The sequence below is a fragment of the Chionomys nivalis genome, chromosome 3 (genome assembly GCF_950005125.1).
Source record: "Chionomys nivalis chromosome 3, mChiNiv1.1, whole genome shotgun sequence".
Classification (NCBI taxonomy): domain Eukaryota; kingdom Metazoa; phylum Chordata; class Mammalia; order Rodentia; family Cricetidae; genus Chionomys; species Chionomys nivalis.
In genome coordinates this window covers 46741862-46766108 of record NC_080088.1, presented here as the reverse complement: position 1 = coordinate 46766108, position 24247 = coordinate 46741862, and the positions used below count along the sequence as shown (strand labels likewise).

The 24247-nt window shown below is 40.9% G+C and overlaps 1 protein-coding gene across 2 annotated transcripts in view; it reads right to left on the bottom strand.

The window, feature by feature from the left end:
• Positions 1–20504, bottom strand: part of Spice1 (spindle and centriole associated protein 1) — a 44228-nt gene extending 23724 nt beyond the window's left edge. Inside the window, exons 1-7 of one of the 2 annotated variants that reach the window (XM_057765962.1) lie at positions 20195–20504; positions 12931–13026; positions 12119–12166; positions 10443–10586; positions 6159–6261; positions 5215–5321; positions 4188–4303 (exon numbers count right to left, since the gene is read on the bottom strand). In XM_057765962.1, coding sequence (XP_057621945.1) covers positions 4188–4303; positions 5215–5321; positions 6159–6261; positions 10443–10586; positions 12119–12166; positions 12931–13026 — 614 coding nt within the window. In that variant the 5' untranslated portion in view covers positions 20195–20504. The remainder of the gene's footprint in view (positions 1–4187; positions 4304–5214; positions 5322–6158; positions 6262–10442; positions 10587–12118; positions 12167–12930; positions 13027–20194) is intronic. The other variant, XM_057765963.1, reaches the window with a different exon arrangement.
• Positions 20505–24247: the final 3743 nt, after the last annotated feature.

The following is a 24247-nucleotide window of genomic DNA, read 5'->3' as shown; positions in this document are numbered from 1 at the left end:
GGAATTCTCCTGTATTTGTGGTTAAGAAAAAATCAGGTAAATGGAGAATGGTGACAGATCTCAGGGCCATCAACAAGGTTATTCAACCTATGGGCCCTCTGCAATCTGGAATTCCTTTGCCCTCTTTATTACCAAAAGGATGGCCTCTCATAGTTATTGATTTAAAGGATTGTTTTTTCACTATACCTTTACAAAAAGAAGATAGAGAAAAATTTGCCTTCACAGTGCCTACTTATAACAATTCTCAACCTTCGAGTAGGTACCACTGGGCCGTCCTCCCCCAGGGTATGTTAAATAGCCCCTCCCTGTGCCAATATTTTGTGAACCAACCATTGCAAATAAAACGCAATTTCCCAAATCTATAGTATACCATTACATGGACGACATTTTGTTATCCGATTCAAACATGGATACCTTGAACAGACTGTTTGAAGAAATAAAGATACTTTTACCTAAATGGGGATTGCAAATTGCTCCTGAAAAGATTCAGAAGGAAGATTCTGTTAATTATTTAGGTTATAAAATAGGTTTGCAAAAAATTAAGACACAAAAGGCACAAATTAGGAGAGATCGCCTACGGACTCTCAATGACTTTCAAAGACTGTTAGGAGACATTTCCAGTCTATGACCAGCTATTAGGATAACACCTGATCTAATAATTCATTTGAACAAAACCTTGGATGGTAATAAAGATTTAAACAGTCCCAGAGAATTAATAGCTGAAGCAGAAAAGGAACTGACAATGATTGAGAAAAAATTACAACAGGTACAATCATTACTCAATCCCCGGCACTGAAAAGGAGAATAAGTAATTAGGACTTGAAATTGAGAAATGCTTGGGTCTGCAGATCTTAAAAGACATTTAGATTAGCAGAACTGCTGCTTAGAAACCAAGCTCTGAGAAGAAGGTATGTGAGCTGCCACGTGTCAGCTAGTTCTAAAGGGGAAGATATAATCTCTGGATTGCCTCAGTGATCTCAGCAGAAGCCAGGGCAAGAAAAGAGATTCTTGTCTAGTAGGTAAAACACAACCATCTACAAAAGCTCTTAAGAATGTTTTAACAGCAGAAATAGCTCCAGCTTGGACTGATAGGATGAAGTAAATAATTGGTGCCAGACCCCTAAAATCCTACAGAGAGAAATAAGCTGATAAAGCTAGCCAGCTATAAATGTGAGCTCTTTTCTGTTTCCTTTGTCCAAATCGATGTATCGGTTTTTTTTATCTTATTATATTTTATACAGTACATATTTTGTATTTAAATTATATATACTATAATATATTATAATTTATAAAAATTGTATTATTATCTCTTAAAGGACTGTTTGTTTCCTAATGAGAGACAGAAAGAGAGTGGATCCAGTTGGGAGGAGTGGAGGGAGGAGAATCCGTAAACAGGATGTATTCTATGAGGGGAAAAAAGGTTAGATTAAAAATGTCTAAGGAATTCAAGGAACATTCTATTCACAGGCCCAACAGCATGGGCTTTAACTAAGCAAGATTCAGATATCAAACAGTCAAGGAACATGAAAGGACTGGATGATCACTTAATTATTTCATGGCTGTAGGATACAGAGTCAAGATATATAGGAAAGCACAGTGTGCAATGCTTTATGCTCTGTCAGTTCAAAACTAAGGATGCAACAACTACAATACGGGGAGAAATGCAGAACAACTCAGTTGAATAGTCAATGTGCAAAGGAAAATCAAGAAAGCACATGGCTAACAGCAAAGAATAAGTAAGAACAGTAATAAGCAGACCCATAAAAAGGTTCATACACAAAGGCAGCCATCTACAATCTTCCTAAATACCAAGACTTTTAAAGAACAATAATAAATATGTAGAAAAAAACAGCATGCAAGCCTGCAATTCTTGCAGGTAGGAGGTTAAGGCCTAAGTTGACAGTTTGAGGCCAGCCTGAGTTTTATAGTAAGATCAAACCAACAACAAAAAGGAAACGCAATAGCTACAGTGCAATGCACAGTCCTATGAGAGAATAAGGCAAATTTGACATCTAACACATCAACTGTATAACCGGTGTTACAAGCTTTCTTCACCAACTAGAATTTCCAAATTGACTAGGAAGGCCGTACACACTCTCCACTGAATACAAGGAGCATAGGAATATAAAATAATTGCAAAAGGCTAAATATAAATGACTGTATGTAAAAAGCAAAGATAATGGAGACAATCAGAAACATACATGTTCTATAAGTATAGCAGTCAGCATCACAAAAAATGTATTAAACTTCAACTAAGTATACTAAAACAAGAAATATGAAGAAAAATAGAAGCACACTAAAACTAGTCTTTAATATATCACTCTTGGTACATAATACAGCAAAATTAACTAAAGAGACAGAAGAAATACAACATTCAGCAAGGTCGGTGCTATGATGTACACACAGAATGTTTTACCTTCCAATAGAATCACAGCCATTCTCAAGCGCATACATGGAATACTCACTGAAATGTGATCATAGACAGCTCATAAAGAAAGCATCATCAAGTTCCACAAGAAGAGAGATGACAGACCACAGCCTGAACACAGTGTGATTATACTAGAAATGACAGGGAGGGTCTGCAGTTTTGTTTTGTTTTATCTTTAATTATATAAGTATAGGCAACTCTCAGGGAAAAGCAGAAAAATCAACTAAAATGATCTCATTTCTAAAATAATCCATTTATTTTTGTCAAATAAATACTACAAATAAATTTTGAAAAAAAATACTACAGGGGCTGGAGAGATGGCTCAGTGGTTAAGAGCATTGCCTGCTCTTCCAAAGGTCCTGAGTTCAATTCCCAGCAACCACATGGTGGCTCACAACGATCTGTAAAGAGGTCTGGCGCCCTCTTCTGGCCTTCAGGCATACAGACAGAATACTGTATACATAATAAATAAATAAATATTTTAAAAAAAATACTACAACCCTAAGTCAAGAGGCAACAAAATAAAGCACAAAAGACAAAAGGTAAAAGGGAAAACTGAGACAGGAGAAATAAACATATTAGCTCAGGTTAATAAGCCAGGAGTCTAATTCTTTGAAAAACTAAGAAAATGGACTATTAACCAATGCAATCTTAAGAGAGGTCAATCAAAAGAAATGATGGGGAGGGTCCGGTGCACAAGCCCACACACACTCTACCAAAACAAGCATATTGTTGTAAGATAAAGAACACAGCAGAGACGCCTACTAATTCACACAGTCCTATAAGGAATATACTAAAAAGAGGAGGTGTAAGACACAGACCTTTGGAGGTGACATGATGCTAAACCCAGAAGCTGGAGAACTGCTTCTAGAACTCACTTCACTAAGATCCAGTGAGATAGCTGGACAGTGAGGTAAGAAGCAGAAATTAAGGGACCTGCAGAAACATAAATACCAACAGGCTGGAAGGTATAGGGAAGGGTGCCTAGGACGAAGATCAGGAAAGGGTACCTCCCACAAGGCCCCCAATTTCCCAACCACACAGGGAAAAACAAGATGTAGTAAAATAAAAAATTCCATTTAAAAGAAACAAATAAAAGGATAAGCTGAGCAAGAAATAAATAAGCCCTACATAAGAAAAATGTTAAAACACTCCTCAAAAAAAATTTAAAAAAATCCACACATATTAACAAAGGGCGAACATTATGTCCTAACACAAAATATCAATAAGCTTTGTTTTATAAAGTTGAATAAGTTGATACTAATTTTCATATAAAAATAAACTAAAATTTTTGAGAACACCCTAATTTTTTATGTGTGTTTTACTTTTTGTTTTGTTTTTTTGTTTTTTGAGACGAGGTGTCCTTTTGTAGCCTTGGCTGTCCTAGAACTAGCTCTGTAGACCAGCCTGGCCTAAAACTCAAAGATCCACCTGTCTCTGACTCCCAAGTGCTGGGATTAGCGGCATATGACACCACTGCCTGGCAAGAACAACCCTAAATTTAAGAAAATTTGTAGAAAAGTCAAGTATGGTGACATACATCTTCAATCCCAGCACTTAGGAGGCAGAGGCAGGCAGATCTTTGTGAGTTCAAGGCCAGCCAGGTCTACAAAGTGAGTTCTAGGACAGTTAGGATGACTATAGAGAGAGATCCTGCCTCAATAACAAAACAATAACAAAAATACACGCTGGCATGCCTAGATGACTTTTCATGGCACGTACTGCCTCCTCTGTGAGAGCCAAATGCACACCCACATACCTCTCTGTGTTCCTGTTAGACTGCGAGCTGAGGGAGTTAGGCAGTTCGCTCTCGCTGTCTTCGGACTGGCTGTGAGCAGTCCTCTCTTCTCCTTCATCATCTACTTCATTAAGAGCCTATCTCAACAATAAAACCAGCAGCACAACTTGATTATATGCTCACTCATCCTTTTGTCATAATAGAAATTTCTCCTCCTAAGGCTAACCCTTGATATGTGTGCTAAATACCTTCTAACATCTTCAGCGGCCCTTGCTCCCTTCAGCTGTATTTAAATGTAAGAAAACCTTTCCCTTCTTAAAACTAAACCTGGGACCACCCTGAGATACTATCTCCTGTTCGTCTTTTGTTTTTGTTTAGCTTGGGCTAATTCAATCTGTTACATACCTGAGGCTGGCCCCAAATTCACACTTGCTTCTGTTTCAGCTGTCTAGTGCTAGCATCGCACGCCTGAGCAACCAATACTGGCAGCACAATCTCTTTAAGGAATCGTTTCCCGTTTTGCATGCACCATCTATGCTCTGCACCTTTGCCTGTGTCCTGCCACTCCACTCAAAATGCTTTCTGCAAGGTCGGTGTCAACACACTTATTCCTAAAAAGACAATTCCATCTTTCCCTTTCCTTCTCTGACTCATTACACCTTACCCATCACAAGCTTCCCGCTTCTACAGTGGATAGGATTTTATGTGCATGAGAAATTTAGTCCAAGACCCAACACACTCACAATAAAAAGCCAGGCATGGCAGTTCATGCTTTTAATCTCAGCACTGTGGAGGCAAAGACAGGGAGATCCCAGGGGCTCCTTGCCAGCCAGTCTAGGCTTAGTTGTTCAATTCCAGACCAATGAGAGACCCTGTCTCAAAGGATGACACCAAGGTTGTCTTCCCAATCTCCTTTGTCAATTTTCTTTTTCTATTATCTCTTTATAGCTGACAGGACAAGGTGACGTTTAAGCATTTAAAATGCTGACCACGATGCCTAAATCAAGCTGAACTTCATTTCAGCATAGGCTGGAAGTGCAATGCATACCTGAGGCTCTATGAGAGATTCATTAAGGGTAGTCTGGGCGACAGGGTCTTGAATCACTCCAATGGGACTCTGAGAGGAATCTGGAGCCATGGTTACATTTGGAAACCCTGCAGAAGGGACACAAGTCATTATGATTTATTGCATCTGCCTAAACAGGCTTCGCAAGTTCTGATCTGCCACAGGCTCCCTTCACTTCCCGGAACTCTCAAAGAGCAGCTCCACTTACATGTATGGACGTAAACCAAACACATATCTAAACTCACTTTTACCTTCGCAACATTCCATGAGACATAGTCTATTATTTTACAGAGCAGTAAAGTGGAACTTGGAGAAATTAAGTAAGTAGCCCAGAGTTACTCTAAATGGCTGACCCGGAATTCAAACTCTCTACTAAAAATAAATCATGTGTTTCTGAAGGATTAAACAAGTTATATGCAGATTATGATATAATGTTGAAGCTGAGAATGGTGGTACACGCCTATAACACCAGCACTCAGGAGTTAAAAGACAGGAAGATCATGAGTTCAAAGCCAGTCTTGGCTACAAGGACCCTGGGGGTGAGGGTAGGTATAATCCTATGTAACTAAAGAAAAGCAAAGTTTCTTTGAGCAAGAAACTGAAGTTGCTTTGGATTTTAAGTTAAGCTTATTCAAACTACAAGTAAATACATGCTTTAATTATGTGGCAATCTAATAAACTGAAAATTAAGCCATGTTTTATAGTTACAAAATACTGTATTTTATACCATATGTTAATGGATAATTCCCTTAGATGAATAATTTGTAATACTTCATATTCCTAGTGAAGAGCAAACAAATTATGGCTCTAGTCCTAATAATCTTCAGATACTAGTCAGCTAGAACATGTAGCAGAAACAGGCTGGATTCTTGTAATCACAAGCTGGGTTTAAGACAGAAGAGCAGGTTTGAGGAGTGATCACTCACCTGTGCGCTTACGAGGAGCATCAACAAACAGACCTTTGGCTGCGGCTATCAGATGATCGGACTTCTCCAGCACATCCTGTGCCTGGTACTGATCAGAAAGAATCTACACACGTTGAGAAAAATACTGTTCAGAGGAAATACATTTACTTTAAAATCATTAAGGAAAAGGACTAAGGGAAGGCATCGAACACAATGTTTTCAAAGCTTAAATATCAACCTTTATTGGTTGTGGTTGCTGGATTTGTTCTTAACCATGGGCCATCCTAAAACCCTCCAATAGCAATATCCATTAGATATTAGTAGATGGAGCTATTACAGTAGTCATTAGCTTCAAAGAAAATATATTACATTGTGCTCTGATATGCACATGGCACACACACTCACATACATGCATATATACTCATACATGCACACTCACGCACATATACACTCACATACACACATGCGTACACAAACTTATGCCACACCAAGCACACACTTTTTAAACTTTCTTTTGATTCTTTGCATCTTTTATATCATGTGTCTTGATCCCATTAATTTCCCCAACCCTTTGTATCCAACCTCTGCCCTTGCACCCCCCCAAAAAAAAAATAAATAAAATAAAATTTGAGAGGAAAAAGGGAAAAATCTTGTCACGGAAGCTGTAGTGTGACACAGTGAGTCACACAGTAAACCCTTTTCTCCATGTATCTTTACTTGCAAGTGTTCTTTGCAAAGAGTCATTGGTCTGGTTTGAGGCCTCTGTTTTCTGCTACACTGTCTGAGCCTCACTGGGACTCTGCTTGACATCCTGTTGTTGCCCTATGTTGTGGAAACCCTGCAGTTTTGGGTCTACAAGACCGATCCCTTCGTGTGTTCCGCAGATCATTGTTGGGGTGGACCAACATTCATACCCTGGTTCTGGGCCTGGGTAGTTGCAGGGTTGGTCAGCCTGCCGCCCCTCCCCCTCCTCCACTCTCCCTCCTCAGCACCAGGGTGAGCTCTACAGCACTGCCCTGGCTAGCTCACCCCTCCCCCTCCCCCATTCTCCTTCCTCAGCACCAGGAAGAGCTCTCCAGCACTGCCCTGGCTAGCTCACCCCTTAAAGCAGTGAGCAGGGGAGGGGGGGGGGGAGACAGTCTGCCTGCTTTCACGCCCTCAGAGCTGGAGCTCTCACACCTGGACCGTCAGGGCCAGCTCTAATGTGCTGCCCCAGGTGAGGTGAGGAGGCCACTGTTGTAGCTGGTGAGGAGTAGGGACAACTCTCGTACTCTTATGACCACAGACCCAGTTCTTCCTCCTGTCATAAGCAGTTTGGGAAGAGGGTCTCTCCCCAGCCATTCCTTATCACAGGTGAGGGGCAGGGCCACATCTCCTGTCAGTAGGGTTAGCTCCAGTGAGCTGCCCAGGTGAGCAGCAAGGCCTGCTGTCCTGAAAGCAGCTGGTAAAGGGGAGGGTCCGCTCCCTCACCTGGCACTAGCAGCTAGGCGTGAGGGGTAGGGGAGGACACATCTTCCACACCAGCACATGACAGATGGGTACTAGGGACAGCTCTCCCACACTCACAGCTTTGGGGCTGGCTCATCCACACCTCCACCAATAGAGGTGGAGGGCCAGCTCTCCCCAAGATACACACACTTCTTAAAGTGAGACTTTTACATAGGATTTCCACATAAGAATGACTTTAAGTTGTATTCCATTCTAGTTTTAAGTGATGGCTATCACCCACTTACTTGATTTCATAACCCATTAGTAAATAATAATACATAGTTTTAGAAGCACAGATTAAAGATAAGAATCTTTGAGCCATTAACTCAAAGGTGTTCCCATCACTGAAGTATTCTGATACTCCATTAACAGGTCCATGACTTAAAAAACAAGGTATAGGTTTAAGGACCAAACAAAAACTGTTATGCTTATGTATTTGTAAACAAGGTGGGGTTTTATAGAGAGATGGCTACACAAAAGCACCATTACAGTTGTGCCTCTGATTACACACTTTCTTTTGAAGCACTAATACACATATAAGCGAAGTCATACGCTAAAGAGGAGTCAATTCTATCTACCACCACCAGATGTCATTCTTAAGCTGAAAAGACTTTTAAAATCAAGACAACTCCATTTGGAACACTGACTCAAATCAGCATCTAATAAGCACTCTGCCTAGATTTTCCCTATAACATAGAAATAATGACATCAATTACTATCTTAAGATACAAAGAGAAAAGTGAGCTACATTCTTATGTTATCCTTTCTGCTGCTATGGCCAACTGGGTCAGCTAGGTCAGTTTGGGGGCCTTTCAATGAGAACTGGCACACATCAGATGTGTGTGACTGGTCCAAGATCACAAGATGCAATGTCACATTCTCCAAACCACTGTTCCCTTTTTCAAGTGATGGGAACAATTATTTGGGAGATACTGCTCTTCCTGATCCATAAGATTTCTGTAAGACAGTGGTTCTCAACCCTCCTGACACTGCAATCCTTTAATATTGCTCTACTCCTCATGCTGTAGTGACCCCAGTCATACAATTATTTTCATTGCTACTTCATAATTGTAAATTTGCTATTATAAATCATAATGTAAATATCCGTGTTTTCCGATGAGTTTAGGTGACCCCTGTGAAAGATCAGTTGACCCAAAGGGGTTGAGAACCACTGCTCTAAGAACTCTAAGGAATTTCTCAAAAGGCAGCCTATGACTTAAAACCACCATGAAAAGTCATGCAGAAAGCACACACTGTAAGCTTAGCCTGGTCAAGAAGCTACACACACAGCACATTCCTTCACTGTGACTTCAGTTCAAAAAAGAAAGAAAGGTCGCTCTGCTATAGTTCCTTCTAACTTCCCAGCCTACCCACCGGACATATCTGATTACTTCTTCAAACACCCAGGCAGGCAAAAGGTTAAGCCAGAGGTAAATGGCTGATGACCTAGATCAACAGTCACACAAAATTAATTTTATTTCATTTTTGCTAGGTAACCCTACTATACTGTTGAACTGAGACATAATTATAGCAGTTTATGAATATAGAGCACTATTTGCCAAAGACTGTGGTAATCTCTTTTAAAACATTATACCAGGGCTAGAGCAATGGCTCAGTGGCTAAGAGCATTGATTGTTCTTCCTGAGGACCTGGGTTCAATTTTCAGCACCCACATGGCAGCTCACAACTGTCTGTGACTCCAGTTCTAGAGGATCTGACACCCTCTTCTGGCCTCCACAAGAACCAGGCATGCACACGATGCACAGACATACATGAAGGCAAATCATACACATAAATCTTTTTTCAAAAAAATTAAAATTCATAGCACAGCCAAGTATTTTGTTTGTTTGTTTGTTTTTTGAAACAGAATTTCTGTGTAACTGCCCTGGCTGTCCTGGAACTCACTCTGTAGACCAGGCTATCCTCGAACTCAGAGATCTTCCTATGCCTCCCAAGTGCTATTAAAGGCATGCACCCACCACTGCCTGTCAACACAGCTAAGATTTTAAAGATTAAAAAAAATCAAGTTAATGTAAGAAAAATGAAGCTACAAAGTTTATAAAAACAAATGAATAGAACTAAGAATGCTCTATTAAATTAGGTAACCCAGCCCAGATAAATGTGCTCTGCATGTCTCTCTCATGTGTGGACCCTTGCTTCTAATTGTTAAGAATGTGTATTTAAGTGGGAGCAAGTGTGGGTGGAGGCTATGACCTGGAAAAAATGTGAGAATACATGTGATATGAAAACGAAAGGGGGATGCTGGAGGCAGAAGATTCGTGGGACAGGAGGAAGGGGAAAGTGGGGGAGGTGGGGTGGGAGTCAACCATCCACAACTGAGGATTATGACAGCAGAAGGAACACGCTACTCTGTAAGCTAGTTTTTGAAAGGGAGAAGGAGAAATGGGGAAACAGAAAAATTCCAGGCCAAGGAGTTACATAACCTAAGGCTACAGAGCTAATGAGTTGTGGAGAGAACATTTAAGGCAGCAAACTAGATTCCACCCACCCTGTTGCTCTCTGCACTAGACTCCACCCACCCTGCTGTTCTCTGCACTAGACTCCGCCCACCCTGCAGCTCTCTGCACTAGACTCCGCCCACCCCCTGCTGTTCTCTGCACTAGACTCCACCCACCCTGCTGTTCTCTGCACTAGACTCCGCCCACCCCCCTGCAGCTCTCTGCACTAGACTCCGCCCACCCACCCTGCTGCTCTCTGCCAAGTCCCTGAGGAGCTCACTGTTAAGGCTACAGTAAGTACTAGAGCCTCTCATGAAGTCAAATCAAGAACTCTAAAGACAATGAATTTTTGCACTACCTCCTTCATGATAGATAATCTTCTTTTTTCAAGATTTGAAGTTTCTGGTTTCTGTTTCTTCCATTTTCTCTTCAAAGCTTTTTCTTGAAGTTCCCAGTGCACCAATGCTCTATTCTTTGACTTATGTATCTCATGACGGCGTACCTATACAGAAGGAAAAAACTGTAAAAAATGTTTTCAGGAACAAAGACGTTGCCTGCTCCTATGTAAGACCACTTACACTAGTTCAAACTTCTTACTCCTTACAGGTTCAACGTGTGTGCATGCATTCATGGCTAAAACTTTGATAGCCTTCAAAAAATCATCTAAAAGAGAAATATCTAACCTAAAGCCACAAAAAATATTAACTTCTACTTTAGTTATAGACTACCAATCTTCAATTCAAAAGTTAAAACTCATCAACAAGTGCTACAACATCAATTCGTGACCAATGCCGACACTTCACACATGATGTAAAGGGTACCAAATTCAGCACAGCCATCTTTGGCAAAGCACACCCCTTTCATGATAACTGCATCACTTCCAAGTCAATGATGCACTGTTTGCATAGCTCTGAGGGGGCTTCATATGGAAGTGAGGTTACAAATGATGCAGTTATCCAGGGAAGGAAAGTTCCTGAGACAGAGGAGATAGGAGCCAAGGCTCCTAAATAGTTGGAAGGGAAGAATCCATAGGGGTGACTGAGGAATAAAAGACATTTGCCGTTACAAGTATTCTAGTGCTCAGAACTGTAAATATGAACAAAACCTGGGTCATCTAATGAAGTTTTAATCAGGCAAACATGCAAACTACCAAAAAGACTAGCAATCAAGAATTGTGAATATGCAAATCAGAATCACAATGAGACAGACAGTACTTTATACCCACGAGGAGAATTAAAATATAAACTGGAAGCTCCACACAGTCTGGTGGTATTTAAATCATGTAAGCACTTTGGAAAACAATTAAGCAGTTATTCATAAAGTCCAATATAAAGATGCAAGACCTAGTCATTCTATTCCAGATATACACAACCGCCTGCATATGCATATATTCACAGAGACTTGTACATGAACATTCACAATAGTATTACTCATAATAGATGAGAAGCATAAACCAGTACAGCTGACTAACAGATAAATCAAATCTGGAATCTCCATTCAATGCAATCCTATTTCACAACAGGAAAAAATGAAGTAGAGATACATACTATAACATGGATGGATCTTTAAAATATGCTAGAAAAAGAGGCTACACACAAGAGCCCACATACTGCATTCCATGGGTAAGAAAAGTCTAGGCTAGGCAAATCTCGAGAGACAGAAAGTAGATTAGTCACTGCCATGGAGAGACTAGCCAGGGTTACCCAGCACAGGCCTGCCTTGAAAATAACAATAACAGCAATGATAAAATGCTGTAGATATTTCTAGACAGAAAAGACGAACAGACCTGCAAGTCAATTCTAGGTAAGTGGTAAGATTGTAAACCAAAAATGTTTAGTAAGATTCTAACAGTAGCTAATAAGCCTCAGTAAAATCAGAAATTTCTTAAGATAGACTTTTAGGTTTTACACAGATGTGAACAGATTAAATAAAGCTAATCAACTTCCAGAAGGGACAGTGGTCTCTGTTCTGAAGGCTAGACGCCAGACACCAACTAAAACATAGAGTCCAGGACTTTTTCAGGGTTAAACTTACCAGATCTTCAGGAGTTGCCCGGTGAACTGTTAGATCATTTACAGTATTCTTTAAAAAAAAAAAAAAAAAGAACTTTTAAAATGTTTCCTTATAAATTATTAATAGTTACTGAGTTTTAGTAGCTGTAAATTGATTCAAAGTTCCAAAACCAAAAGCCTTTTTTTAGGAACCATTATTGTTACTATAACATTAAAACAGATTACTTTTAAATATCTTCTAGAAAATAGCCTATTTTTTAAGTGTTATACAGGAAATAAAGCACTCTCTTATTTTAAAATAAGGACTAAAATAGGATAGCATATATTCAAAACAAGTCAACTTAACTGAAGCTATAATGTTCACACACTAAGATCCCTTGAGGCAACTTGGAAAGTGTGGTGACTGCAGAGGGACCTTTTCAAAAGACACAGTTTCTTTCTTTTTTTTTTTTTTTTTTTTTTTGGATTTTTCGAGACAGGGTTTCTCTGTAGCTTTTTGGTTCCTGTCCTGGAACTAGCTCTTGTAGACCAGGCTGGCCTCGAACTCACAGAGATCCGCCTGCCTCTGCCTCCCGAGTGCTGGGATTAAAGGCATGCACCACCACCACCCGGCCCAAAGACACAGTTTCTATCTAACACTCTAATTCCTGGAAGGAATGAGAAGTTACTGCCCTTAGTATCTGTACTCTTAAGGCGGTGCAAATATCCTGCTCTTCCCTCCAAGATCAAACACACATCTAGAAACCCACCTAAGCCTACAACAGCTGCACTCCAACACGCCAACAGTCATGGCGTCCATTCCCAGAAGACCTTACTTACTGTCCCAAGACTTACATCCCATTCTTGCCTCGCTGAAGCTTTCTTCTTTACTTTCAGAGTTTTTCTTCCACCTCCCCGTGGACCAAAGCGATTCACTCTGATCAATGACATCTAGGAATAGTAATATTTTTTTAAATACAGACAAATATTTATGCATCATAGAGAAGAGGACACCTAGGGTAAACAAAGTCACTCTCAAAGTAACAGAAGAATTTAATCATGATGAAAGGAATAAGCTATCAAAATATTTTGTTTTCTCGTTTTACAATTAATAGTAAAGTAAAACCAATAACCACAATAAAAAGGCCTTAAATAGCAAAGCTTGTTTCTTAAAAAAGAATTTTGGAAATATAGAAATTATGACCTAAAACTTAATGGTTGTATCTGTCATCAGATACAACATTCATAATTAAAAGAAAAACGCCAGGAAATGGGCAACATGAGGAATGAAAGCGCAGTTGTAAGCGTGCTAACGCTCATCCCACCAGGCACACATGTGGAAAGCGCAGTTGTAAGCGTGCTAACGCTTATCCTACCACACACACACGTGCTCATTTCACAGGAGCACATCCTTAGAGAGTCTGATTCCATTTCTAACAAATCTTCACACAGCACCGAATGGAGGTGATTTCGTAAATCACAAGCATTAGCCTGACAATCAAAATCGCCATGTGGGACTAAACATCATGAAAAGTTAGGGAAAGACTCACAGTCCACAGTCCTTGAAAACAAAAGTTTTTACAATCAATACATATAACTGCGAAAACAAAACAAAAACAAGCATGACTTCTATTTCACAACCTCTTTACCACTGTGGCAATGCAATATGGAAATATCTTACATCCTAAGAGACTGGAACTTTTACTGGACTTCATAGACAAAGTGAAAGTCACTTAAAAGATTGCTATCTTAGGATGCGCTTACCCTGTCTGTTTAATCTGCCTTTAAGAGAACAATGGAATGTCAACCTTAATTGTCTTGGATTTCCCATGTAACCACCTTTTGCAGCCTAAGCTAATGGGAGAGCTATGATCGCAAATTATGTACTCTTCATGCCCCTGACCCAGAACAATGAATGTGTACCCTCTGCTGAAAGCAACAACTACTGAGGTTGAAAGCAACCTTCTAAAATGAGTATCTATTTACAGAAATGGTTGATAAACAATGTTGTCTGCAGTAGTTTCTTGCCTGGGTCAGTTCCAATCACCGGGAGCCAGTGATGTAAACCCTTGTAAAAATCTATGTTAAAGATTCCTATAAAGTACCCCATTCTTTCCCCATGTGATACTTTCTATACTGTTCAGAAAATACAGAACAAAGCCTTCTGTTAAAGATAGACACACAGACAGACAGATGCAAGTGAGCACACAAGACACACACACACAAACAATCACACACACATACACACCAAAAACACAAACACAGGAACAAACTTACAAGACAGCCTTCAGGCAGGCACAAATTCACTCATTCAACAGACAGAGGACAGAAGATACAGAGAGCATGAGTAGAGAATTCAAATTTGGCCTTTGCTCTCGGTTAAATGATCCCAAGGGGAAAGAAATGCTTTTCTCTCCTTAATGTGACCATGGTGACTCAATCACTAATGTATATAATCCTAACCTACCAAAATAACTACATAACTTTCTGGCCGGTCCTCATATTTCCAACTAGCCTACAGTGCTTATTATCACCTCTTCCCCCCCCCCCTTGCTATAATGGAGACAAGAACAGACATGAGGCCTAGTACATGCTAGGCAAATGTTCTGCCCTTAAACTCCACAGCCTTCCCCTTTCATTAAGTACTTTTAATAAAATAATCTGCTATACAAAAGACACCTAAACTCCAGTGCTTCTCCACAATAATCTCGCTAGCTCTCTGTATTGTTTTCCTCTTATTATATTTACTCTTTAAACGTGTCTAATTACAGAGCTTACAATCCAGCAAAGGAGGTAAGTCACAAACGGTTAGAAAACAGCAAGTTATTTTGTCTTTTTCTGTGGTACTGAGCTCAGATTGATGCCAGATGTAACATATGCCAGACAAGTTCCCTTACACTGAGCTCTATGCCCAGTTCAACAATTAGGACTTGTTTTCCCATGACTAGGCCCTTTTTATTTTCCTATTTTTATTTCAAGTTTTATTAACACACACACACACATATATAAAATGATTTGTGTAACATTTTCATTCATGTACATAATGTATTTGATTCTATCACTTCCCAACTGCCCTCTCTTCTCCCCCTCTAACTGGTCCCATCCCTCTTTACAAATAACCTCCCTTCTACTTTCACGTCTTTTTCTTTAAATCTAGAAAGAAAACATATAATATTTACCTTTTTGGATCTATATTTAACATAATTTCTAGTTCTATTTTCTTGCACATATAATTTGATTACATTCATTTGTGGCTGAATAACACTCCCTTGCATATATCTTTATCCAATTATCTGTTGATGGGCATCTAGGTAGAGCCCATAACTTGACTACTGAGAACAGTGTCACAATAAACAGGGATGCACAGGTATGCTGTGGTATCCTTACTTTTGGTATGTACCCAGGATCACAAGACTGAAGAACTTCCATACTGGTTGCACTAATTACATTCCCAACAACCACATATATGGGCTATTCTCCAGCTCCCAGTGTCCTAACTATTATTTGTTGTTGTTTTCTTGATGACATAGACATTCTGGTGAGACAGAATCTCAATGTAACTCTGATTTGCATTTCACTGATGACTGAAGATACTGAACATTTTTTTTTTTTTTTTTTTTTTTTTTTTTTAGTTTTTCAAGACAAACACTGTTTCTCTGTGGTTTTGGAGACTGTCCTGGAACTAGCTCTTGTAGACCAGGCTGGTCTCGAACTCACAGAGATCCGCCTGCCTCTGCCTCCCGAGTGCTGAACATTTTTTTTTAAAGAACTCTGTGTGTGTGAGTGTGTGTATGTGTGTGAGAGAGAGAGAGGGAGACGGGGGGGAATGCCAGACATGTGTGGGTGCACACAGAGGCCAGAAGAGGGTGTCAGACTTGCTAAAGCTGGAGTTATGGGTGGTCATGAACTACCCCACATGGGAGCTAGGAACCAAACGCAGTCCTCTAGAAGAACAGTACACAGGTCTTAATGACTGAGCCATCTCTCTAGCTCCTGAACATTATTCTCATGTGTTTCTGGTCATGGGTACTTGTTTTGAAAACTGTCTGTTCAGTTCATTTGACCAACAATTAGTCAATGTCTTCTTTTGGTGTTTAGATTTTTAAAGTTTTATATTTCTGGGTATCAATCCCTTGTTAAATAACTGAAATACACTAGGGAAACAGACTTCTACCCATACTGTAAGCTGTTTCTTCACTCTGAGTTCCAACTGTGCAGCTTTTTAACAGGGCGTAGCATCATTTTTCAACTCTTTTACTGCAGTATTACTGCCCTCTGGGGGAGAGGGAGGAGTACATGCCACAGTACACGTATGAGGGCCCGAGAACAACTTGCGGAAGTTGGCTTCCTCCTTCCACCGCATGGGCCTCAGGGATAAACTCAGGTGTTAGGTTTGGCTCTAACCCACTGAACCCCCATCAGCCCACATTGATCAACAGCCTTATACAGAAAGTCTTTGCCTGTGCCCGTATCCTGTGTTTCCCTGGTTTCCTCGAGGAGGTTCGTGTCTTTCATTAAGGTCTCTGATCAATTTTGAATTAAAGTTTTACAAACTGAAAAAAAGGGATATGGTTTCAGTCTTGTACTTATGAGCACAATCTTCTCAGCGCCATCTGTCACCAACAATTAAGTTTTATGATGGTGACGGCAATAACAGCAGCAGTGGAGGTAATGAAAGCATCAGTGAAGACAGTCTGAGTACTCGCTGTAGGCTAGCTACTAGTCTAAGCTCTTTCACATCTTAGTTTCTTTAATACAAGGGGCTCAGCTGGGCAGTCAGTAGTGGTACACATCTTTAATCCCAGCACTCAGGAGGCAGAGGCAGGTGGATCTCTGTGAGTTCAAGACCAGTTTGGTCTAGAGTTACTTCCAGGACAACCAGGGATACACAAAGGAAACCCCATCTCAAAATAACAACAAAACAAACAAAAAAAAAAAACCAAGAACTTCATAAAGTAATTAATATTTTGATTCATTTTAAAGATGAGAAAACTAAGGGGCCAAGAGTTAACCAACTGTGATGTTCACTTGTAGTAGACATAACCAACACTTAACAAGACATGGAACAGGCAAAAGTCTAAATGAACCACCACAATTACAGTTATTTTCCATAAAAGGAGTCAAAATCATTTAATTCAATGATTATCGTTTTCAATACTTCTGTGAAAAAAATCAGGTTCCTACCTCATATAGGGTATAAAAATTAGCTTAAAACTAGTCACATATTAAAATCTTAGAGCTAAACCTACAGAACTCTTAGAAGAAAACCTGAGTATAAATAGCCCTGAACCTCAGGTCAAGCGATAGTTTCTGGAGTAAAACCAGATGTGGGGAGGATGAGTGGTTTACCAAAATTTTTAAAGACTACTCAAAGGTACAATCAAGAAAATGAAAAGATGACAAATGAGTGGCAAAGGTATTTGCAAATCATTTACCTGTATCTAGACTATACAAAGAAACTTCATACCGGGACTATTCAAACAACCCAATTTAAAGCAAGCATAGGTCTTTAATAGACATCTTCAACTAAGATACTAGATGGTCAATAAGCACATAAGAAGTTCATCAAGAGAGGGGCCGGTGGGATGACTCAACGGTTAAGAATCTTTGCTGCTTTTTCAGAGAACCGCAATTCAATTCCCACCACCTACATGATGGCTCACAATCACTTGTAATTCCAGTTTCAGGGATCCAACACCATCTTCTGACCTCCAAAGGCACCAAGTGGCATGTGGTGCACATACAGACATGCAGGCTAAACATTCACATGCAAAGTAAAAGGACCTTTTTCATAAAATGATCAACATAATTAAATATGAGTCAAAATCACTCTAGGGTGATTTTTTAAAAAAAGGACCAGACCAGTACTAACTATGGAGAAAGTGGAATCTTCATGTATTTGTTGACTGGAACATAAATTTATACAGGCATTTTGGAAGACCAGTGGGAAATTATTCAGAAATTTAAACCATGACTTAGTAATTCTCCCACATAAATACTCAAAGGAATTAAAAACATTAGTTCACAGAAAAATTTGAAAATGAATGTCCATAACAATATATTTAATAGACAAAAGCGGAAATATTTCAAAATGCCCATTAACCCATCAGTGTATAAATGTGTGTGATATAGCTATACAATGGGATATTGTTTAGCAATAAGGAATAAAGTATTGATGTATGCTACAATGTGGATGAAGTTTGAATATATTAACTATGAGAAAACTAAGCACAAAAGCCACATATCACATGATACCATTTCTTCTAAGTATAGACTAGGCACACACACAGAAATATCAAGTATACTGGTGGTTGCCTGGAAGAAGACAGGCGTATAGTTTGTTTTTCTCCTGGGGTAGGAGGAGAGATGAAAATGTTCCGGGATTCGCTGATGATGGCTGTACAAATGTGAATGTACTTACATAAAGGATGGGTTTTATGGCAGATGAATTATATCTCAAAGCTGTTGTTTTCTAAAGGAGGAAGAGGTAGGCAATCCCCAAACAGGCTAATTATATTACCAAATCAGCACATCCTAGATTCAAGGGAAAGACCCTACTTCAATATATAAGGCAGAGGAAAAGTGACAAAGACACCCGACTGATATCAAACTCTCACTTACACACACACACACCCGCACGCACGCACGCGCGCGCGCACACACGCACACATATGTGTATGTACACATACATACACATTTGCAAAAAGAAAAAGTTCAATGTAAAAAAGTGGTCTATAGAACTGCATGCACAACCTCAGTGATGTCAACCCATGTGCAGCATTAATGAAGAGCCACACCACTAACCCCACAACTCCAGGCAGCACACACTGGCTTAAAGACAACATGGTACAGTGGCTAAGAGTAGAGCCTGGAATCAGACTGTCTAGATTCGCCCGTGAGCTTTATCACTGACTCTAAAATTAAACTGATTAAATATGTGAGCAGCTTGGAAACCCCCGCCTGACACATACCAAGTCTCATTTAAGTGTTGATGGCATCAGTGACAGTTTTTAATTCTCTCAAATGACTTGAATAACACTTAGAGAATGTAATGACATTGCTCAAAGTGACACAAATAATAACGAAGAGAGCAGAAAACTGTCACAGAGAGTGTGACTCGCGACTATAAAGAACATGCTAGGAAACCACTGAAAATGGATTAGCTCTGCTTCGCTCAAAACATACAATTCTTTAAAAGGGAGGGTATTTTTATTTCAAATTATATTTAAAACATTAGTTATTCATAAACTAATCCTATCTACTCTGCTCCATCTCAACTAGGAACAATTTTGTTATTAAATTCCTTAAGGTTTCTTTTTCCCTCATTCATCCACTGCACTCATCAAATAACTTAAGAGTACTTGCTAAGAGCCAGGCATCAAATAAAATAAGAGAAACAACCTATACCCTCACAGAGGTGAGATTCGCAAAGGACCATAACTAAACCACTGATTAAAAATAGAAAAAGTAAGTATAGATAGTCGATTCTTTATGTCAACGAAGTACCTACTACACGTGATGAAAAGCTACCTCCTCTCCTCAAGTCCCTCCACAAAGTCGAGGGTGAAGATTAAGCATGGATAAGAGGAGCGGAAGGAAAATGTTCTGTGCAAAGGGGAAAGACCATTTTCAGAACTGTGTTCATTCTCAACAGCAACGTCTTGAAAGGGAGGCAAGCTCGAGAAAAGTCAAGAAGGCTGAGGGCCACAGCAATGTGAGCGCTATACTAAAGACTGGGGGAAGCCCTTCCAGGCTTTGGGGGAGCGAGGGGGGGTAGAATTTTACCAGATTCACCTTTAGTATGAAAACCTGGAGGGCAATCAGAACACTGTCCCTGCCATCAATTTTACCCAGCTATGGGGATACAGATCTCATTTTCCTTCCTCCTGAGATTTTAATGGAGCCCACTGTGGCGAAGACTCCAACCTCAAAGGCCCTCCCACACGAAGGCCAAGCGCCCTTTGGAGCAACTTCAGACTTTTGACTCCCAATCCCAAGCCTGACCCAAACTCTCCAGCGGCCCTTTCTTCGAAACCCAGTCCTAACCGCTCCACTGAAAGGACACGCCCGGTCCCAACACCCCGAGTACTCCGCCACTCCCTGGCAGGACAAAAAACACCTGGAAGACCGGACAGCCTCGGGGCTTTGCCGCCTGCGGGGCGCCCGAACGATCGCGCGTGCGCACGGAAGGGCGCCCCCGCAGAGGGAGCACCGGGCCCTCCCCGGAAACGCGCTCCGGCTCTGCGAGGAGAGCAGCCGTGCGGCGCTGAGTGCCTGGAAGACGGAGGCGCCGGCCGCTTCCCCTCGCCTCACGCGTGGACGTCAAGCCTGCCCCCTTCACCCAACCTGCCTTGCCGATGGCCGACTGCTGCCTCCACCCCGACTAAAACTTCAGCCTCCTGAACCGCAGAGCCCGCCACAGGGGAACGCGGAAAGTGGCTTCCGGGATGTTGCCAAGGTTACCAGAGCCCCGCCCCCACGCCGTTGCGTATATCCGGCGAGCCCCTCGGAGGCGTCCCAGAGCCGGTGCCTGTGGATGGCTGCGACGGTGTTTGAGCTTGTCCTGCTTCCCTCCGCACGGGGCTCTGCGGGTCTACATACCGCACTTACTTGTTTTCACTTTTGTTCGTTTACTTAAAAATATTTCTGCCGGGCGGTGGTGTCGCACGCCTTTAATCCCAGCACTTGGGAGGCAGAGGCAGGCGGATCTCTGTGAGTTCGAGACCAGCCTGGTCTACAAGAGCTAGTTCCAGGACAGGCTCCAAAACCACAGAGAAACCCTGTCTCGAAAAACAAAAAAAAAAAAAAAAAAATATTTCTTACCATCTACCTGTGTGCCAGACGCGCTGGGTTCACTAGGAACTAAGAACAGGCCCGGCCCTCAGGAAGTTTATAGCACCGTAGCAGAAAGCTATTGACGACAGAAACGGTTACGGTGAAAAAACTGGCAAATGCTAAGAAAGAGCCCCACAAACTAGATAATGCCCTTACAGGAATAGTTTAATATCTCAGGAAAGCTGAAATTCAAGGAGAAATAGACCATCAAAGGAGAAAGAGCATCTCTAGCGAGGAAATTGCCTCCGCAAGGATGTATGTCAGATTGCAACGGATGAGAGAACTTGGTGGTTGCGCTTGGCGGACTTGAGCCAGGATGTGTATAACTTCGCTGATTGTGTTAAGGACTTTACAATGAATTTATTCTTGGTAACTTCCTTTGTAGCCCCTGACTTTTCATTGTTAAGAAAGAGCTACAGCCGGGCGGTGGTGGCGCACGCCTTTAATCCCAGCACTCGGGAGGCAGAGGCAGGCGGATCTCTGTGAGTTCGAGGCCAGCCTGGTCTACAAAGGGAGTTCCAGGACAGGCTCCAAAGCTACAGAGAAACCCTGTCTCGAAAAACCAAAAAAAAAAGAAAGAAAGAGCTACACATGGATCAATAGATGTATATATTCAGTCATCTAGGTGCAAGGAACCGCCCTCTGAGACTCCAAACTCTGTTTTGATGTGGATGTGTTAATCAACATAACCATCCCTTCCTCTCCAAATTGCTGCAGTCACCTGGCAGGTTGCCAACACTGACGAATGCCCGTGCTGACTTTAAATTCGCGCCCACTAATTTTAGGTAGGCCCCTACTGATTGAACATTTTGTTACAGGTCCCTGCTTCATTAATTCTCCCACTCCCCCAGGTAACAATGGTATACTTTCTTATATATCTCCTTCTCTAACCCCATAGCAGCCTGTGGTCTTGCTTCTTATTTCATTGATAATTTTAAGAAAACTTCTAGGCGGATTTCCGTGAGTTCAAGGCCAGCCTGATCTTACAAGAGCTAGTTCCAGGATAGCTAGGACTGTTACACAGAGAAACCTTGTCTCGAAAAAACAGAGAGAGAGAGAGAGAGAGAGAGAGAGAGAGAGAGAGAGAGAGAGAGAGAGAGAGAGAGAGAGAGAGAGAGAAAGGAGGGGAAGGAGGAGCAGGAGGAGGAAAAGTTCTATCAGCTTCCATCACTTCTTCAGTCTTCCAACCGACATATTTATCCACAGACTTCATCTTTTCCTTCAGCTTCAGAAGCTCAATGAAATGTGAGCACACACACATAAAAGAAAACAACGAAGTAGATAATAATCAAATTGATCAAAAGCAGTAATACAAAAAAATCTAAAAATTAGACGTACCTAAGGACAAAAATAAAGATATTAACGATTTCTCTTTAGAAACAAAACAACACAGTAGGACAATAACATGTTGTTCCATCTATTTCCTTCTTAGTTTTACTGTTTTCTTTATAGATATATAGCAAAATTGTATATATATATATGATATATATAGTAAATTTTGTCTTGTTGAGTTTATATATTATACATATTAAAGAAAAATACATTTTCTTTAGAAAAATAACAAACTGATTCTGAAATTCTTGTGAAAATACGGAAAGACCTAGAATAGCCCAACAAACACAAAATAAAAGGGACAAAATTTGATTTTGATTTTATGCCTGATTTTATTTAAGACTTATTATAAAGGTTTTAGTAATCATAATGTCATGGTATTGGTAGACAGTCCATTCAAATATATCAATGAAGTAAAACAAAACTCAAACTCACACAAAGGTGGAAAATTAGTGTTTCACAAAAGTAACAGAGTGGAGAGAGGACAGCTTTTTTTCTTTTCTTTCTTTTTTTTTTTTTTAAAGATTTATTTATTATGTATACAACATTCTGCCTCGATGTATGCCCGCACTCCAGAAGAGGGCGCCAGATCTCATTACAGATGGTTGTGAGCCACCATGTGGTTGCTGGGAATTGAACTCAGGACCTCTGGAAGAGCAGCCAGTGCTCTTAACCTCTGAGCCATCTCTCCAGCCCCAGGACAGCTTTTTTAAATGAATCTTTCTGGCATTGTTTTATCTCCATATGAAAAAATGGAACTAGACATTATACCTACCACATTCAAGAAATTACTTGAAAAAATAGGCATAGGGTTGAAAATATGGCTTCGCTGGTTGTAGTAAGAAGCTGCGGTGGGATGCATTCCGGCTGCCCCGGCTCCCACATGGCTAGCTTTACCTGAAATAATTACATGGAAATTGTATTCTTTTAAACACTGCCTGGCCCATCAGTTCCAGCCTCTTATTGGCTAGCTCTTACATATTGATCTAACCCATTTCTAATATTCTGTGTAGCACCACGAGCTGGCTTACCAGGAAAGATCTTAACCTGCATCTGTCTGGAGTGGGAGAATCATGGCGACTGCCTGCCTCGGCTTCTTTCTCCCAGCATTCTATGCTGTCTACTCTGCCTACCTAATTTTCTGTCCTATCAGGGTCAAAGCAGTTTCTTTATTAATTAACCAATGAAACAACAGATAGAAAGATGACCCTCCTCCATCAGCTGGTAAATTACCTCCTGCCTAGAAATGAAGACCCGAGTTCCATCTCCAAGCCAGGCATAGTGGCGTGCACTTTTCATCTGTGCTGGTTAATTTTAAATGTCATCTTGTCACAACCTAGCATCACCTGACAATGAACAGAGCCTCGACTGAGGGATCACCTAGATCAAAATTGCCTGTTGGCAGCCTGTGGGGTCTTGCCTTGATTATTAGTTGGCGTAGGCAGGCCCAGGCCACTCTGGGTATCACCACACCCAGGCAGGTGGTCCTGAACTGTATGAAAAAGATAGGGTAGTACAAGCCAGCCTGCAAGCCCGCTAGCAAGCATCATTGCCAACGTCCCTGCTGTGCTTCTTGGCTGGAAAGTGAGTTCCAAGGTCTGAGACTGTGCCGTGTGGAAGAGCAAGAACGTCAAGCTTCTGCCTTGAATTCCTCCCATGATTCCCCTCTATGGTGAGATGTAATCTGGAACTGGAAACCAAATAAACCCTTTCTTCCTCTATGTTACTTTCGATTGGGGTATCTTATCAAAGTAAGGACAGTGGAAACTAGAACATAACCCTAGTGCTGGGGAGGCAAAGACAGGTGAACCCCTGGAGCTCATTAGCTAACCAGTCCAATTGGATGGGGCTCCAGGTTCAGTGAGAAATCCTGCACATGCATTTACTCCCAGTATTCAATAGGCAGAGACAAGCAGATCTCTGTGCGTTCGAGGCCAATCTGATCTACCGAGCCAGTTCCAGGACAGCCAGTGACACACAGAAAAACCCTGTCTTGAAAAAAAAA